Source organism: Triturus cristatus, chromosome 7 (genome assembly GCF_964204655.1).
Source record: "Triturus cristatus chromosome 7, aTriCri1.1, whole genome shotgun sequence".
Classification (NCBI taxonomy): Eukaryota; Metazoa; Chordata; class Amphibia; order Caudata; family Salamandridae; genus Triturus; species Triturus cristatus.
In genome coordinates this window covers 40,690,337-40,709,416 of record NC_140590.1, presented here as the reverse complement: position 1 = coordinate 40,709,416, position 19,080 = coordinate 40,690,337, and the positions used below count along the sequence as shown (strand labels likewise).

The 19,080-nt window shown below is 51.2% G+C and overlaps 1 protein-coding gene across 1 annotated transcript in view; it reads left to right on the top strand.

Annotated features, from left to right (window-relative positions):
• MEGF8 (multiple EGF like domains 8) overlaps positions 1 to 19,080 on the top strand; it is a 634,126-nt gene that overhangs the window by 512,994 nt on the left and 102,052 nt on the right. The window contains exons 34-37 of the mRNA XM_085615576.1: positions 2,463 to 2,592; positions 3,815 to 4,025; positions 16,689 to 16,903; positions 18,173 to 18,380. Of these exons, the coding sequence (XP_085471702.1) occupies positions 2,463 to 2,592; positions 3,815 to 4,025; positions 16,689 to 16,903; positions 18,173 to 18,380 (764 nt within the window). The remainder of the gene's footprint in view (positions 1 to 2,462; positions 2,593 to 3,814; positions 4,026 to 16,688; positions 16,904 to 18,172; positions 18,381 to 19,080) is intronic.

The window sequence follows — 19,080 nt, the reverse complement described above, 5'->3', positions numbered from 1 at the left end:
GCAGGCAAATGGGGAGGGTGTTCCATGTCTTGGCGGCGAGGTGGGAGAATGATCTGCCACTGGCGGTCACTCTTCGGATGCGGGGGATGGTGGCGAGGGCGCGTTCTGAGGAGCGGAGCTGGCGGGTGGGGGTGTAGAGGCTGAGTCGGCTGTTGAGGTACGTTGGTCCGGTGTTGTGGAGTGCCTTGTGTGCGTGGGTGAGGAGTTTGAAGATTATCCTCTTGTTGATGGGGAGCCAGTGCAGTTTTCTCAGGTGGGGTATGATATGGCTGTGGCGAGGGATGTCAAGGATCAGGCGTGTGGAGGCGTTCTGGATGCGTTGAAGCCGTTTCAGGAGTTTGGCCGGGGCTCCTGCGTAGAGTGCGTTTCCGTAGTCCAGTCTGCTGCTGATGAGGGCCTGGGTGACATTCCTTCTAGTTTCAGTGGGGATCCACTTGAAGATCCTGCGAAGCATGTGGAGGCTTTCATCAGGACCTTTGATGGAATCGCTACTGCAAATACTGTGCTCAATCTGCAAAATTGGTAAAGTCTCAATAAAAAGCGTTTGGTTTAATACAACCTACGTTCACCTGTGAGCCCAAAATGGGATTGGTTAACATAGGAGTATTGGACACATACCTGAAAAAAAAGAAAGTGTAATTTTAAATAATCTATATTCCTAAAAACATTCAATAGGCTGTTGTTGTCAAAGATGGTTCAGTATGACATTTTTATAATATCTGATACTTTATAAATGTATCGTATACCTCCAAGTGTGTATACTCCAAACTGGTATTTTAAAAAAAAAGTTATTGCACTTACCCGTCTTGATGCGGGTGTGCTCCTCACCTGGCATCCGCTCGGGAAGTGAGGCACCGCTCTATATTAAAGGTACAAACATTAGAACCACAATCGAAGTCCAAATACCCTGAACGTGGCTACCTAACATTCTTTTAAAATTCTGTCATGCAACTCAGTGACCAACGGCGAAAACAAGAGCCCCTGTACACAATGTAACAAGTGTATGCGTCACTATGGCGATTTAAGTCTGCCTGATTGATGTTGTTGTACCTAACAGCATGTCAGACATGTTCCAGCTGATGCATGTTGGCTCACAAATCAACTGATAAGCAGGCTGCACAAGAAACAATGCACAGTATTTATAGGCATCCCCCATGTGCTGCTTGAAGAACTTCACCCTTCCTGATGTATATCCAAGCGGGTTCAAACGGTAGTACCATCTAGGGTCAGTGTATATACAATGATCTCTATACTTTATGCATTAGCCTACAAACCTGTCTCTGCGTAACGATCACAGCAGAAAACCCGAAAGTGACAACATAGAACACAGTCAGAGTCAAGCCAGAGTGATTGTAGCCAAATCGTAACGAACAAACAGAGCCAATGCTTAACCTACTAGTAATGAGCGGAGGACAAGAAACTATTGTGAGCGCTCCTTCGAAACATTCCTTACCTATCCGTCGGTACCCCTCTCTGGACGTGAGCTGGAAGGGGAGGTGACCGACGGACAGGTATCCCGGTATAAATAGAAAACGGCCACTCACCGCCCCTGTTTAAAGGTGACAGCATCTCATTTCTGTGATGAAAGGAAGTGATGAGTGCATCTGGGCAACTTGAATCAGGTTCTGGTTGCAAAATTAAGCACTTTGTGTGTTGGAGTAAAGGAATAAGGAGGGAGGCCCACTAGTTAACTGATTAAAAAGACTTGCTTGCAAAGTGCCAGGGAACTAATTAGTGCCTTAGCAGTATGAAATCGAAGGCGTGGTTGTATTTCCATATGTTCATGGCCCAGTAACGTGGTAATAGTATGCCAGGATCCCTAGCTGAGGATGGAAAAGGTCTGGCTGTCAAGATGGCGATAGATCGAGATTGGCGTTGTCAGGAGTAGAGGAAGAGGAGAAGTAGAGATTACCATCCTAGAATTGGTGAACCTGGGGACACAGATGACCACCCAATGTCAAATTTCATTGAGATGTCTGATGATTGGTGACAGGGAGTGAAAGTGGATCAAGAGCAGATTTGTTTTTTGTCAGTGTAGAATTAGTCTGAGAAATCAAGAGAGGAAGTGCCTTCACCGATTGAGGCGGCATAAATAGAGACCAGGCCAACGCTAGACCTGATCCCTATGGAGTGGTGTTAGAGCCCCACCTCATTGAGTGCATTATAAAATCTACATGTTCAGTTCTTACCTGGCGGGCGGACGCTTAAGGATGCCAATACTTCATGTAATAAAGTGCTTTCCCTGTATGTCAGAAAGTGCTCCACAACAGCCGAAGAGCACGGCTGGAGTCTGCAGTGAGCATTGGCTTTCCCTGATGTCTGTCCGATTCCTGACCCCCTTTCCGGGTGTTCTATTGGTGCTGGGCTTTGAAGGGAGGTTGACCCTTGGGGTGATAGACATTGCTTGCTATTCTGCTCTTGGTCCATGCATGTTGTTTGACATATGTCTTTGTCCTTCCCAGGATGGGCTGCTCACTGGTCAGAGCCTCGTGTTTTCCTTTGCCGAGATCAGCCGAGGAGTGCAGACGACTGAGAACCTGCAGTGAGTGTCTGGCTCGTCACCCCCGAGCCTCAGCAGTGACCCTTGGACAGGTGAGTGACCCGCACACGGTTCCTGCAGCAGATGCTAAATGTTAACATGAAACGCTGCAGAGTAGGATGATGGCAAAAGTCTTCTCCTGACACAAGTCTTGCCGCTCTCATACTCTGCCCCTCTCTCCAGGAGGGTTTGTGTGAGGGAGAGCGGTAGGGAAGAGCACGAGCTCCCAGGGGCAGGCTGTATGGGGAGCAGTGTAGGTTACCAGCTGTGTGTACTGCACAGCAGGAGGCACCACAGAAAATAGATTGAGGGCATCCAATTTCGAGGTCCATGTTTGTTACTCCATCAAGAGGTGACGTGGACAGCAGTGGAGGCCACTTCATGTCAGGAAGCCCACAGTACTGCGTGGGATCGTGTAAGTGCACAAGCAAACCGCAAAGCGCTCCTACAGCCAGTGCCTCTCCCAGCAGTCTTCCTGCTCATTGTGTGTGAGGCTGTTGTATATTCATCTACATTTTCTGAATGTTTTCAACTTAAAATTCTGCTAAATGAATAGAAATAATTTGCATTGAATGTACTGTTAGCAGGAGAATCCAACTATTTCAGTGGGGATTTATAGAGTGGTAATCATTCTGGCAGGACAGGGGGGGACAGAGAGGAATTGTGAAGGGTTCTGACACTGCTTGCCTGGTTAGTGCATGGAGAAATCCCGATGCTGCGACGGCTGTGGCTACTGAAGTCACGTTCATCTATTTCAAAGCAAAGCGTATGTTTACTGTGTATGTTGCTATGTTTAACATGTGAGTCAGGTAATGTGGTTGAGTATGGGGGAGGGTGCAGAGCCCAAGAGTGGAGAGGTGGATAGAAGGTTAACAGGCTTCTTGTATAGTGACTGTTCACCTATGTCATTCTCCTTTTACGCGCATTTGCCTCCTGTCCCAAGCAAGGTATTGGCTAATGTTCCTCTTAGTGAGGTTCTTAGCAGCTAGTGAGTGTGTTAGGGTTCATGTAGAGTGGGAGCAATGAGGCAGTTCCACTTAGGGCGCACATGCCTTCCCTTTATCCACCCTGTTCTGCTCTTGTTACATATCATAAACTAGTGTGTTCTAAGGAAGGCATCTGGCACTGTTTTCTAAGCCCTGGGTCGCTCTGCATCAGACCGCGGTGGGTGTGTATCGGTGCCGAAACATCACTTGCCAAGGAGTGCAAGTGCAGTTTATATTTAGGTTCATCCATGGAACATTGCTCACTGTTCTCACCACCTCATGTCTGCAGGGAGCATCTCACTGTAAATGGTGCACAAACTGCCCTGAGGGAGCCTGCATTGGCAGCGAGGGGAGCTGTACCTCTGAGAATGACTGTCGCATCAACCAGCGTGAGATCTTTGTGGCCAGCAACTGCTCTGAGATCTCGTGTGAGGCTTCAGACTGCCCCAAGTGCACCGCGTCTGGGAAGTGCATGTGGACTCGGCAGTTCAAGCGCACAGGTGAGTGACCATCCCCACCTTACCACCATTCCCATGAACCCTGCCACACTGTCTCCTCACCCAGTCACCATCGTTTACTATGTAATCTCTCTTTCTGCTCCTTGCTGCTATGTCTCATCCTTGTCTCGCACTACCCAGAAATTCTGCAGGTCACTCATCCTGCAGTCATGATCCCCACTAAGGGCCCATCTGTCTCCCATCTTAAACCCATATCCTGTGCACCCTGCTACCATCTCTCACCAATCACAACTCGCCACCATACCTCATCAGGCACACACCCTGCACCATCTATCACTCATGATAGCATCCTTTATCTAGCAAATAAATCTCTCAAATGTATAATCTTGACATAAAGCACAAATTCCAATCTGGACTTCACCGACCGCTATATTTTATATAACATATTAGGGCTTACCTGCGTGAGCATATATGCCCCTGTGCTGGTCAGTTCCATTTCTACCAGTGCAAGTGAACAGGGAAGCCATTTTAGAACATGTGCTCGACACTTGTGAAACCGAGTTCCCCAGCTACATGATGGCTTCACTGAAAACAGGGATGTTTGGTAGCAAACATCTCATTTTTAATAAACCCAACTGATTCCAGTGATTGATTTATTAATACAAACACCCAGAAGGCACCTTAGAAGCACCCTATGAAAACCTACCAGCCTCTGGTGTGTTGGCTGACTAGTTCCTGCCAGCCTGCTCCTCGAGACAAGTTTCTGACCTCCTAGGGTCTGACCTTTTGTTCTCAGGAGGCCAGGAACAAAGCATGTCTGGGAAAGGGTGTTTATACCCCTCCCACAGGAGGGCATGCTGATTAGCCTCCTTGGGCCTTTGAGCTTCAAAGAAGCTCACGCCTTTGAAATGCGAATCTGGCTCCCCTCACAGGAGAGGAGGCCCGACCCCCTTTGTCCAGAGCCCTTTGACACCTGGCAGATGGGGATAATTAGCTGATCAGATAGGCATGCCCACCCCAGGCTAGTACCACCCCTAAAGTGGCCTAACCTAATGTGGGCACAACTTTTCAGAAGTGCTCATCTTTGTGTTTCCACACTTAGGAATTCTGGGGCGGGGTTATGCCCACTTCCCACAGGAAATGGTCATATAGGGGGTGTAATGACCCTAGGGGTAGGTAGCCCATTGGCTACTACACTACAATCCTCTAACACCCCTAAATTCAGTATTTAGGGGAGCTCCTGGAAACAGAGAAGCAGATCCTGACGACCTACAAAGAAGGAGAATAAGGAGCAGCAGAAGATGACAGAAGAGCAACTAACGTAGCACAAAATATACATAAATGGAAACCCCGGCCCTCTGGTTATTTACATGTACAATTTTAAATGTGAATCTCTCAAAACAAGAAAACAAGATGATGTAGAGAAATAGCTCCTGACAGAGAACGTCCAGGGGAGCATATGCTGATCCTTCAAACACTAATTGATTCACTGGTAAAGGACCAAAAGCCTAATCAATAACATTACATCAAACATCAACGTGTTCATACAAATGATTAGTTCTGTGGAGTTCTTGAGAGTCCAATTCTTGTCATGCAGAACATCAGAAACCGCCAACGCACGTTTCGTCCCCACCGTGACTTCCTCAAGGCTGTAGAAGTAACCATGAATACAATAATTGGTGTGCATGTACAAAGAATTGTTTGTTGTTTATTTATATTATAAAACCACAAACTGTCTCGTGTTGAGGCAGAGAAGTGATTTGGGATAGAAACCAAGGAAAGGATGATAACACCTTTAGAAAAGAAAAGAAAGAAAAGAAGATACCCAGAAAAAGGCACATGAACATATTCAAATCTAAGAACGCCAATAATTGAATAGAACCCAAAAAAACACAAATCCAAAGACACTATGGTGTAGTGATTTATCCCAAGAAACTTTAAATTACAGTAAATCTCTAAAGAGAAATGACGTAAGAAAGGGAGGAAACGAAAAACTTCAGAAAAGTCCTCATTGAGAGAGAGAGAGAGAGAGAGAGAGAAAGAAAGAAATGCTTAGCACCACCCTCTGATAGGCCTAACTGCTTACCCACACTATCGCAAAAGAGAGCATCTGGGTGTGCGGTTTGCGTGGACTCTATACACAGCGTACCTCTTTTTGGTCCACCATATAAGAGCCAGCTTCCTACAGTATGCATCAGCAGTCCTCTTTCTAGCAAATGCAACTGGTTGCACCTGGTTGGTGGGTGATGGTAGCCAGCTCATACCACTTCTCTGGCATGGTGAGACCTCTCCCATTTCTGTTCATGACCAACATTCACCTTTTCAATGGCTGTCCAGAAAAGGCAATGACAGATTGACCTGAACCCACCACAAACCAGTCTTAAGGTTACTACCAGCACAGAGTACCTGTGAACACTGGATGGCAGCAGCAGGAAGATGCTCCTCCCGCATTAAAGACATCATTGGAGGATCTGAAGAAATTGTTATTCCTGCACCTTTCTGTTGTCCAAGAACGAGACTGCGGCTTATTTTAGACCTGCACCCCAAAATCCCTTTTTGTAGAAGGATAAATTCGGAAAGCTCACATTGGCCAAGGCTTTTCTGCCCTCAACCCTGGAGAATGGATGGTGGTGTTGGACCTGCAGGATGCCTGTTTGCATATACTCGTCGTGCCTGCCAACCGGCATTATGTGGGGGGCAGGCTTTTTCTGATTACTGTGTTTACTTTTGGTCTCTCTCGATGTTCGCAATATCGATGGCAGTGGTGGTTGCCCATCTTCGGAGGTCAGATTGCTGGTCGTCCCCTACCTCAACAACTGGCTGTTAAAGGCGGACTCACCCCAGGCAGTCGTCAGCCACCTCCGGACTGCAGGGAACCTCTTGTCATCTTCTGGTTTCACCATCAACATGCCAAAGTCACACCAGACTCCTTTTCAGATGCTTCCCTTTGTCAGAGCCATTCTAGACACAGTTAGGTTGTGTGCCTTTGCCCCGGTAAAGAGACTTCATGACATTCAAACTATGATCCCGATCTTTCAGCCCCAGTACTGGAATTCAGTGAGGTCAATTTGGAGGCTGCTGGGACTGATGGCCTCCCACATCCTGCTGGTTGAGCATGCCAAGTGGCATAAGCGGGCCCGCAGTGGGAATTGAAGTCTGTGGGCCCAAAATCAAGGGGACTTCTCCGACCACTTTCAGATTTCAGAGGAGACTGCAAAGGATCTCAAGTGGTGGGTGCTGGACTGCGATTAAGCCTATAATAGACCCCTTACTCTCCCTCCCCCCCCCCCCCCGCCCCGCCCAGAGCTAGCAGTGGTGAACCGCTGCATCTCTTCTGGGCGGCCACCTCGTAGAGGTGGCGATCAGAGGCCTCTGATCGTCAGAGTTCCGGCTCCATATCAGCCTCATGGAGCTGAGGGCCTTCCGCTTGGCACGGAGAGCCTTCCTTCCATTCATTAAAGGCAGCCTAGGTCAGGTGCTCATAGACAACACCATCACCATGTGGTACTGCAACAAACAGGGCGGGGTAGGGTCTCAAACCCTGTGCCAGGAGGTCTTGCTCCTCTGGAAATGGCTGGATCACCAAGGAATTTTCCTAGTGGTGAAACCACCTAGGAGGCTCTTTGAATGCCAGGGTGGATGATCTCACTAGAGGATCACGAGTAACAGTTACACCCAGAGGTGGTGAGAGGGGAGAACCTTTGCTAGATCTGTTTGCCACTGCAGTGAACGTGCTTTTTCCACACTTCTGCGTGTTGGAGTTTCCAAGTGGTCGCTTGCTTGGAGTCGTGTTCCACTTCACACAGACCTCCGGACTCCTGTATGCCTTTCTGTCAATATCACTCCTGCCCCAAGTTCTCAAGATCAGGCCCAAGTCATCTTGGTGACTCCAGATTGGGCATGGGGAGTTTGGTATTTGGAACTCCTGGGCTTAAGCATCTGCCCTCCAATTAGGCTACCCTCCAGGAGGACCTGCTGTCGCAGCAACAAGGCAGGGTTCTACCCTCAAGGCTTAGACATTCCTCCAGAGGTCGTTCATGTAGTCTTGGCAGTCAGGCGTCCCCCTGTGAAAACTGTATATGTGTATTTGAGACAAATTAGTGGCTTGGGGTGGCACATGCCAGATTGATCCCTTCCAGGTCAAATTATTTAGCAACCTCTTGTTTGTTTTGACTTTTGCCGGGCAAGGTTTTGCTTTGGGTATGGTTAAAGTGTTTCTTTCTGAGGTTGCCAGATCAGCCCTCCTTGTTTAAGTCACCAGTTGTGTAATTTTTGAATGGGCTTGAACAAATGTTTCCCCCTTCTCCTTTTGTGATGCCTTATTCTGGTCCTCCCTTAATGGATGTGCACTCTATTCGAATCACTTCACACCTGCCCCTTACGGCTACTTGCTATCATGAACTTGTTCCACATTGTCATCACCTTGGCACGGCATGTCAGTGAGCTTTAGGCTCTTTGTGTTAATCCATCAAATACTGTCCTCTTCTCAGTCAAGTAGCATCTTTTGTGCCAAACGTTGCTACACTGTCCCTCATGGGACAAACCATCAGCCTGTCGCTGTTCTCCGCTCCCCCTCACCTATCTAAGGAGGATGAGAGACTCCATTGTTTGGACTCCAAGAGAGCACTGAACTTCTACATAAGATGTAACAAAGAAAACCAGGTGGACGATCAGCTCTTCGTGGGGTTTGCTGGTTCAAAAAATGGCAAAGGGATGCAGAAGAGAACGACCTCCCGCTGGATCATGCGCTGCTTAAGACTGCTATGCATTGGCTAAAGGGCAGCCTTCAAAAGGATTGCATGCTTATTTGACCAGGGCCAAACCTGCCGCTTCCCAGTCCTAGACATATGGCAGGGCAAGTACATGGACATCCCTCCATATGTTTATGAAGCACCATTGCCCGGACAAATAGCTTGGTAGGAAGGGTATTTTGCCTGCTTGGTCCAACTCCGTCCAACTGCAGAATCCACACCAACCCTCTCTCCCTCCTTCCCATTCTGTGGAATGGAATCATAAAATCCATAAATAAGATTCCAACCTAAAATCTGGCCACTGCCATGAACTGATGTTAATGGCTCCACGTCTGTTGGCGCAGACGGAGATGATAAAGAAACTGATTTTCGCACACGTAGGTATGCATAAGTCATGTATAGTGGCCCATGTGCAAATAGGACGGACTCAACGCAGAGCCGCACAGCGCCACTTGTCGATGTTTGAGGGAATTGTTACGAAAGTTTCCAGATCCAGTCCAGCACCTGGTAATATTCGCAAGGTGAGGAATCTGGGGCTAGATAGTCTCTACCAGAAAAGAGGTTACCGAAGGTAAGTTTATCTTTCTCATATTTAAGTCCATTGCGAGAAATTTACATGAACATGTGTTCTATATTGTGCTCTGTATTGTGGGTCTCAGATCGCCTCGCCCTCCTACAGTAAGCCTTGACCCAGCCACCTGGAGGAAGTAAAGGGCTGTAAAGAGGAGCGCAGTAGTATTATGGTGCCAACTCTAGTCCACAGGATAGGACTGCGTAACCACATGTCCCAGGACCCCAACAACTATTGTTACAAGGGGTGAGAAGCTTTTCCCTTTGTCCCACCAGAGCTCCATCTCTGTCATTGAGTCACATTCTTAACGCAACCGATCATCAGCCTTGACCTGAGGCATCCGTGTGAGGTTCCTTGCCCTCTTTGCACATCCCAACCTGGAAAAGTACCCTATTTGCCCTCTCCGTGTTAATGGTGATCGGTGTGAGCACCATTCCCCCACACCTACTGAGCGAGTTCAGAGCAGAATAATCCTGTTTCAGCACAGTTTGGCCCTGAGCTTCTGGACTGCCCGGTTCAGCAACCTTCTACCTCCTTAACACCTCCAAACAACTTTGGGGGCGTTGGCCTGAGCTTTCCATTGAGCTCCCTTCAACTTGCTTGATATTGGCTGAATGCATTTGTGCTTGTAATGCTCCTCTGAGCTTTCTTGATTTACTTCCGAGTCTTCTGCCTGCTGCTTGCTCCTCAGTGGTGCTCTGATCCCAGTTGATTTACTGTTGTCTCCTTGATACTGCTTGCTCATCAGTGGTGCTCTGAGCTCTTTTGATTTACTTCAGTCCCTCCGATGCTGCCTTCTCATCAGTGGTGCTCTGATCCCTGTTGATTTACTTCTCAGTCTCCTCTGCTGCTTGCTCCTCAGTGGTGCTCTGATCCCAGTTGATTTACTGTTGTCTCCTTGATACTGCTTGCTCATCAGTGGTGCTCTGAGCTCTCTTGATTTACTTCAGTCGCTCCGATGCTGCCTTCTTATCAGTGGTGCTCTGATCCCTGTTTTTTTTTTTTTTTTTTTTTTTTTTGTTGAAACCGTTTATTGCAATCTCAAGTATATACAAGTATGGGCCTACAACCTTCCGGCCGGCCGCTAGAGTGACAGGAGCACCTGACAAACTTACAAAAGGGCACTTGATGTTACAGAGAAGCAAATTAGGAGACATCAACGACGTAAGCCACATGACTCTAAGCCCACAATACGGTTTCATTTTATACACACGCAACAACCTAAAAAAACACACCCGCAAGGCAACCCGCAATCGAAGGTAACCACACGTGCTCCTCGAATAAGGGACCCCGACCATCCACAGGAATCTGAAGAGGGGGAAGGGAAACAAGTCCAGGACTGGGGGAACTCTGTGCCCGGGGCTGGGGGAGGGGGTCAACTAGGGGGACGGAGCCGGTGAGGCAGCAGGCAGCAGTGGTGGCTCGCAAATACCCCCGCGGTAGGCGTTCCAGGGGCCCCATATTTTCACCCACGCCCCAGGCTTGCCCCTCGCCACATACACCACCTTTTCTCAGGACATGCACCAATCCATATGTTCTTTCCAGGCCGACACCGCCGGGGGCCGCTGGGATCCCCACAGTTGAGCGATGTCACGCTTAGCTATCATATATCCCAGAGTCACCCATCGCGTCTGCGGAACCGAGTAATCAGTTGGTTCCCACACATTCAGCAAGCATCTCCTCGCTTCAGGCAACAGTGCGACATGCGTAACCAGACGCAGGACCTCATGCACACCACGCCAGAATCGCTCCACCTTCGGGCATTCCCACAAAATATGCAAAAAAGTCGCCAAAGCACCACACCCACGCTTACACAACCCATCCTCAGCATAACCCATACGCAGAAGCCTTGGCCCCGTCATGTAAACCCGGTGGAGTATCTTAAGCTGGACGAAGCGAAGGCGAGCCGGTATGGCCACCTCCTTCGGAGAGGCCACCGCGGAAATCCAGTCTTCGTCGTCCAACTCCAGCCCGTCGGCAACCCAAGCCTCACGGAGGCCGGTCAGCAGGCCCGAGCGGTCATTAATCAATTTTTTGTAATTTTTTGTAAATGAGGGAGATCGTGCCATCCGGAACGTGGCCATCCAGCACTCTATCCTCCAGGGGGGAAGACTCCGGGATGGAGGCGGCGTCTGGGAAGACGGAGCCCAGCGCATGACGGACCTGCAAGTACCGAAAGTATTCACTGCCCTGCAGCTGAAACTCCGTCTGCAGCGTCTCGAATGTTTTAAATCCCCCTCTCGTCCAGAGGTCCCCCACTTTACTGATGCCGATCGTGTCCCACTTCTCGAAGCCCTTCGAGGTCCACAGGGAGCCCAACCGCTGAGGCGCATACAACGGCGACGCCCGGGTCAAACGGTCCTTCCACCCCATAGCTGCATTGGCCGCGTGCCACACCCGCACCATGACACGCGTGGGCCCCGTCAAGCGGGGATCCGGCGCGCCAGAGTTGAGTGCTCGATTGTAGTCGCCACCGGGCAGGAGCATCTTGTCCATTTCAAATGCCGGGTTCAAGGCGGGCCCATAGAGGCCGTGATTAATTGCAGCTAGCTGGGAGGCCCAGTAATACCGCTTAATGTCCGGGAGGGCAATCCCCCCGTCGTACCAGGGGAGCGTCAACTTCGCCAGGGCTATACGCGGCCTCCCGTCCCAGAACAGGCGGCGCTGTAGACTCTCCACCTCACGGAAGTAGCGCGCCGGGACTAGGTCCATAGTGTTCTGGAGAGCGTACAGGAAGCGCGGCAACGACATCATCTTAAACAATGCCGCCCGGCCGAGCGGCGAAAGCGGCAGATGCCGCCAGCGCGCGATGTCCTCCTTCAAGCGCTGGAGGGGGGGAAGCAAGTTTCGCTCGTAGCGGGCCGCCGGGTCCAGCGTGATATAGACACCCAGGTACCGAAACCCCTGCGAGGCAATCTGGATCGGACATCCCCGCGGGAGGACGGGAGCCTCCCCGGAAAGCACATAGACACATGATTTAGCCCAGTTGATGACAAGGCCTGAGTTACGGCCAAAGGAGCGCAGGACATCAACCAGGACAATCAGGGATTTGCGCGGGGAGGCTAGGTACAAAAGGATATCATCAGCGTAGAGGGACACGCGGTCCTCATACTCGGGGGTCCAACGGAGACCACGGATGGAAGGGTGCCACCGCAACCACTCCGCCAGGGGTTCCAAGGCCAATGCAAACAGGAGCGGCGACAAGGGGCAACCCTGTCGCGTGCCCCGTCCCAGCGCGAACGGGGCCGAGACTCGCCCATTCACTACCACCTGCGCTAACGGGCCCGAGTACAACAATTTGACCCAGCTGATGAATCCCGGTCCAAAACCAAATTTCGCCAGCATCGCCCAAATGTATGGCCATTCGAGCGTGTCAAATGCCATGGTGGCGTCTAAGGACGCCAAGATGGCCGGCTCCCGCACAAACGGAACACGAGCGAGCACCCCGTGCAAGCGCCGCAGATTGAGGGCCGTGTTGCGATGGGGGATAAAGCCAGACTGGTCTTGGTGGACCAACTCGCCCACCACGCCGACCAGCCGGTTGGCAAGCACCTTGGCAAGGATTTTGGGCTCCGCATTCAAGAGCGAGATAGGCCGATAGGAGGTAACCCGGTCTCGGGGTTTCCCCTCCTTGTGGATCACCACGATTGTAGCCAGACGTTGGTCCGGCGGGAGGGAGCCCCGCGAGTGGGCCGCAAGGAACATCGCGCGGAGGTGGGGTGCCAGTACATCCGGTCGCAGCTTATACAACTCGATAGGGATGCCGTTCGGGCCCATGGCCTTGCCAGATGCAACCGAGCGTATAGCGAGGGCAATTTCGTCCGAGGTAGGAGCAGCATCCAACGACTCCCTGTCCTCCACCGAAAGGGAGGGCAGCGCGATATCTCGAAGCAGGGCATGAGAATCCGCCTCCGAGCAGGGGGAGACCGGGGAATACACCTCGCGGAAATAATCCGCGAAGCAAGAGACAATGTCTTCTGGCTCGGTGACACGTACACCATCCATCCTCTCAATCAGCGGAACCACACGACTCGCTCTCTCCTTTTTATCCAACCACGCAATCAATTTACCAGCCTTATCACCCACATCATACAGTCGCCCCTGTTGCTCTCTACTGAGGCCCCTGGCTGCCTCCGTGACGAGGGCCCTATAGGCCGCTTGCTTAAGGTGTAGAACATGCAGTGCAGCATCCGTCACCCCACTCCCCAAATCACCCTCTAGTTCAGTAATTTCGGCCTCCACTCGGGTCACCTCCTCCTGCTCGCGCCTCCGGGCATGGGATATGAAGGAGAGGGCCTCCCCCCTAATAACTGTCTTGAAGGCCTCCCAAAGGGAGATAGCCGAAGGGACAGACCCCACATTCTCCTCGAAATACCGCTGCAAGGATTTAATCAAGTCAGCGCGAATAGTGGGGTCGCGCAGATACCAGGCATTAATTGGAGCTACCCTGCCCTCCCCCCTCGGGAGGACACCAAAGTGCAACAGGAGCGGGGAGTGATCTGAAATACCCCGCGCCAGATGGCGCACCTCTCCCACCCACCCAGCATAGGCCGCGGGGACAAGGATATGATCAAGCCGTGAGAGGCTACCATGGGCACCCGAATGGAAGGTGTATTGCAGCTGCGTGGGATGTTTTAAGCGCCAGCAGTCCACCAATCCCAATGTATCTAAAAGGCCGGACAGCCACGCCTGCGCTCGGGGGAGGTCCCTAGGGGGGTGACGATCCATAGTCCCAGAAACCACCGCATTGAAATCCCCCCCAACCACCAGAAGCCCCCCCGGAAGGTCAAGGAGGAGGCGCCCCAGGTCCGCAAAAGTGGTAGACTGTACCCCCGGTGGGACATACACTGAAACAAAGACAACCACTTTGCCCGCCATTCTCCCCACCAAGGCAATGTAGCGTCCCCTCTCATCATGGCGCACCTCATCTATTTCCAGCGGGAGCGAGTTCTTAACCATGATGCCCACCCCCCGCGAGCCAGACGTGAAGCCCGAGTGGGCCACCAAACGATAGCCACGCCGATTCATGGCAAAGAAGGAATTACCAATAAGGTGTGTCTCCTGCAGAAAGACCACATCTGGCGAAATTCGTTTCAGATACTGCAGGACCACACCTCGCTTAATCCTATCCCCCAGTCCATTAACGTTCCAAGACAACAAAGTCAAGTCCCTACCCCCCATCACATACAGAAGCCATCATTCGTCCCCCCGAGAGCACCTCAAAAACACCAATACAGTAAAGGGTTTGCCTTGCGGTAAAAACGAACAACACCCCACCCCAACCCACCCGTCCCAACAGAACTCCCCCCTCCCTGCACCCCTGCATGAGCCCGAACAGCCCCCCCAAAGTGCAGTGTGCCTGTCGCCCCATAAATGAAACACTAACTAGTCCCCCAGAGGAGGAGGGAAAGCCCCCAAGAGACCCCGTACGACCTCCACGGGAGGGGAACTTACACAATCAGTCAATGATGACAATAATGTTGTCCAGAGCAAGGCCTACTATTAGTCCCTCAGTCCTGATCCGGCAAGCCCTCCCCACCAACCGCGCCCCCCCCACCCCCCCGGCCCTGGTCCCCGGGCAAAGTGTCCAACCAGTCCCCGGCCGCCTCGGGACGATCAAAAAAGTGCGTGCGGCCATCCACCTCTACCCTCAACTTCGCTGGAAAAAGCAACGCATACTTGAGGTTCAGGTCCCGTAGGCGACGTTTGACTCCGAGAAAACTCAGTCTCTGCTTCTGAACCGCCGGAGTAAAATCAGGATAGAAGTTTACGTCCATATTGTCGAGTCTGACCGGTCCTTGTTGCCTAGAAGTCTGCAGGATAGCGTCTCTGTCCCGAAAGTTGAAGATCCGGGCAATGAGAGGCCTCGGAGGGGCTCCGATCTTAGGTCTCCCTCCTGGGACCCTGTGGGCACGTTCCACTGCGAAGAGTTTACTCAGCCCCCGGGGCTGGAGACGGGTGAGGATCAGGTCCTCCACAAACAGATCCGCCGCCTCCTCCTCACGTCCCTCCGGCACCCCGACAATGCGAACATTGTTCCTCCGGGCCCGACCCTCGGAATCTTCCAGTCGACGATCCATCAGGGCGCTCGCCTGGCCCAGTCGGCGCACCTCCTTTTGGAGGGCCGCCACGTCTGTTGTGAGGCCCGAGGTGGTGTGGGCCAAAGAGTCGACCCCGTCATTCGTCTTGGACAGATCGGCCCTCACCAGGCCCACATCCACGAGGACCGAGTCAATCTTTTGCGCCAGAGTGTCAAAGCGCTGGTCCACTGAGGCCTTCATCTCGGCGATGGCGCCCATGACGTCCCGGAGGGTCAGATCCGCGGGCAAAGCAGGGGCATCAGTCGGGCCAACAGGGGACCTACGCGGCGCCTCTGGAGATCCCTTCTGGAGGGTGTAGCGGTCCATGTTGTTAGACTGAGGGGCTGCGCCACGGCGGGTCGATTTCACCTTTGCCCGGTCGCCATCTTGTTTCGTGGACATGGCTCCAGTCCCCAAATCGTGCCAATCTCCTTGAAAAGGGCCGACAGACCGGTTCACGGGCTCCGGGGGAGGGCGACCACAGCTCCGAAGGGCAGATCACAGCTGGCGGGCCGGCAGGGCACCCCGATGAAGTCACACCACCGCACGCCGCCTCGCGACCCTACCTCGCTTGGCAGCAAGGAGGGCGCGAAAGCGAAAGTGAAAGTGCGGGGTACGCGAATCGCCCAGCCTCGCCCGCCGCTGTTGTTCACTTTGTCTCCGGATCGCCCCACAACTCCAATCCGGGGGGCCGGCGTGGAGAAGGCCGCAAACCTCAATCGATGCTCCCGCCGGTGTCCGAGGTCCGATTTGGAAACGGAAAACGGGTGGCACCTCAGCTCGGTCTCACGAACACAGTCCCCTCATCTAGGACAGGATATAGTCAGGATTTATGCAGGAGGTCGCGGAGGTCCTCGGGAGCCTCGCACCTACGCGGCCATCTTGGTTGCGCGCTAGGCTCCTCCTCCGCTCTGATCCCTGTTGATTTAATTCTCAGTCTCCTCTGCTGCTTGCTCATCAGTGGTGCTCTGAGCTCTTTTGATTTACTTCAGTCTCCTCGATGCTGCTTGCTCATCAGTGGTGCTCTGAGCTCTGTTGATTTACATCAGTCTCCTTGATGCCGCTTGCTCATCAGTGGTGCTCTGAGCTCTGTTGCTTTACTTCAGTCTCCCCGATGCTGCCTGCTCATCAGTGGTGCTCTGATTCCTGTTGATTTACTACGGTCTCCTCAATGCTGCCTGCTCATCAGTGGTGCTCTGATCCCTGTTGATTTACTTCTCAGTCTCCTCGATGCTGTTCTACAAACCTTAGTAGTCCTCACTAATCAGTCTTTGTTTGTGACTTTCTTCCTTTCTTTTTGCAGGGGAGACCCGTCGGATCCTTAGCGTGCAGCCCACCTATGACTGGACGTGCTTCAGTCACTCGTTGCTGAACGTTTCTCCAATGCCTGTGGAGTCTTCTCCCCCACTGGCCTGTCCTGTTCCCTGCCACAACCACACAAACTGCAGTGATTGCCTCAGCTCCAAAGGGGCAGATGGTGGATGGCAGCAGTGTAGATGGAGTGTGGGCCTGCAGCAGGTGCGTGTGCGTATGAAGGGCTTCCTTTGTGGAGTGCTGGGACAGTACATGTACAATGAAGGAGTGGCGTAATAAGGGGCAATTGACAGTCTCTCAAGAGATGCATGATGGGAATAGAGTGGGAGATGCTCGTAAAGTGACGACCAATGGAGGGCTGTGTAACTGTGAGTGATAATCATATGGATTTGTACGTCATTACTTAGCTGTAGTTTAGTGTTACAGAAGTGTTTAGTTGCGTAGAGATATGTTTGAGCATGAAATGCATCGCATTGGAGGGTTCATTTTTATTGGGACAGGGCAGTGTATCTGAAGGTGTGCAGCACATGACACATATCTATGCCCCGGTGAAGTGGGAAATGGGGTAAGATGTTCAGATGGAATTGTTGGAGGGTGCAGAAGGGGTTTTATGGGGGCATGTGGTGGTGTGCGTCAGAAGAAATTATAGTAGAGAACGCAGATGTGATGGAATTGAGGCCCAGAGGTGATGGTGTGGGACCTGTGTGGTGATAGTGTGGGCATGCTGAAATTCTGGTGTGAGAGTGGAGTGATAATGATATGGAGCGACATTATGGTGTTGGAGCTAAGATGATGCCGTGGGGGTAGAGTGATGATGGATGCAGAAGTCTTTATGTATTGATGATTAGGGATGGGCAGAACTTGCGAAGTTTCACTTCGCGGAATACCGCAGAGATACATACAAACACAGTGAGATTCTACAGAGTTCTGTGAATGGGTGGAATTCGACACATTGCACTGCTCACGCAAATAGTAGCGCCAGGAGCTTTTTCCACACTGCAAAATCAGCTCAAACGGCACCATGTGGCGCACCAGAGGGTGCTGCTTCTCTGCTGCAGCTCGAGTAAATTTTGTACTTGAGCGGTAGCTTTGTTGCCTCAATAGGTCATGACCTGCGAGGACTGCTTGCTTTGAGTAAATCACGCCGGGTGGCGGTAAAGTGCCCGAAAATTGTGCTAGTGAATGCAAATTCTCGCTCGCCAACTTAGCGTTGGCGAGCCGGCGTGAAAAAAAACGAATTCACACAGCAGTAGGGAGAATTTTGCCGGAACCCCATGTAACTTGGAGCGGGCAAAACTCTACAAACTCTGCTAGTGTATTTGAATTTATTGCCCACTCCTGTCGATGATGAGGTATTGGCGTGAGTGCAAAGGAGGTTACGCTGTAGACGTGATGGTAAGTAGGTGATTATGGGTGTGCAAGTTTCTATGTATTGCAACTTTTCTAATCCTCATTTTTCTCCTTGGTCTCTAGTGCATGAGCCCGACGTACCTCCCTATGCGGTGTGCTGCAGGTATGTGTGGACGTGTGCTCAGTGGGCTGGAAAGCTGTGCTCCCTCCTGCTCCCTCTACAAACAGTGTGCTCTCTGCATCCGCCAGCCTCGCTGTGGATGGTGTGCCCGGAGCTGGGAGAATGGCAATGGCCGCTGTCTGGCAGGGGGCCTCGCTGGACCCAAGCTTGGTATGTAGCACTGATCATTACCCCTGTTTCATGTGCCAAATATTGGGTTCTTTGAAAATGAATCATTCCCTTTACTAGCTGGACAAGAGAGGACTGAGCATTTGGAAATCTGTAATCAAAATGGGAAAAGCACTGAGCAGAAAGGGAAGAGGTTTGGAGATGTGTGGGATACATGTAGAGGCTGCTACTAGGGTTGGCCACAACAAAACTGCTGGATAAGTGTGGGATACACATAGGGGCTGCTGCTAGGGGAGGTCACGAAAAGACTGCAGGATGCATGGGAGGTCCACACACCACCCACTCAACTATCTGAGTATTTTAGGGGATGGTGTAGATGCTTTTGGTGTTGTCATACTTTTGTGTTCAAGGGCTTTATACAGATATCAAGAACAGAAGATATTACCTTTTCATTAAACAACTGTTTTTTATTCTTAAGGAAGTTCTACAAAGATGTATAGGTTACCCCTGTGATGTAAAGCAAGGGATAGACTATTATAGATGTAACCTAGCCTGAGGAGTGTATAATAATAGATCCTCTCTGTCTATAGATAATGCAACAACTACAGATTAAAGTGAATCAATGGGTGAACAAAAAGAAATTCTTTTCAAATATCATCAATTAGACAAACAAGGCATTTATTGTGTTAAAGACAATGTCTTTGTATTGTTTATTGCTTGTACAACTAATCAATAAATCAAA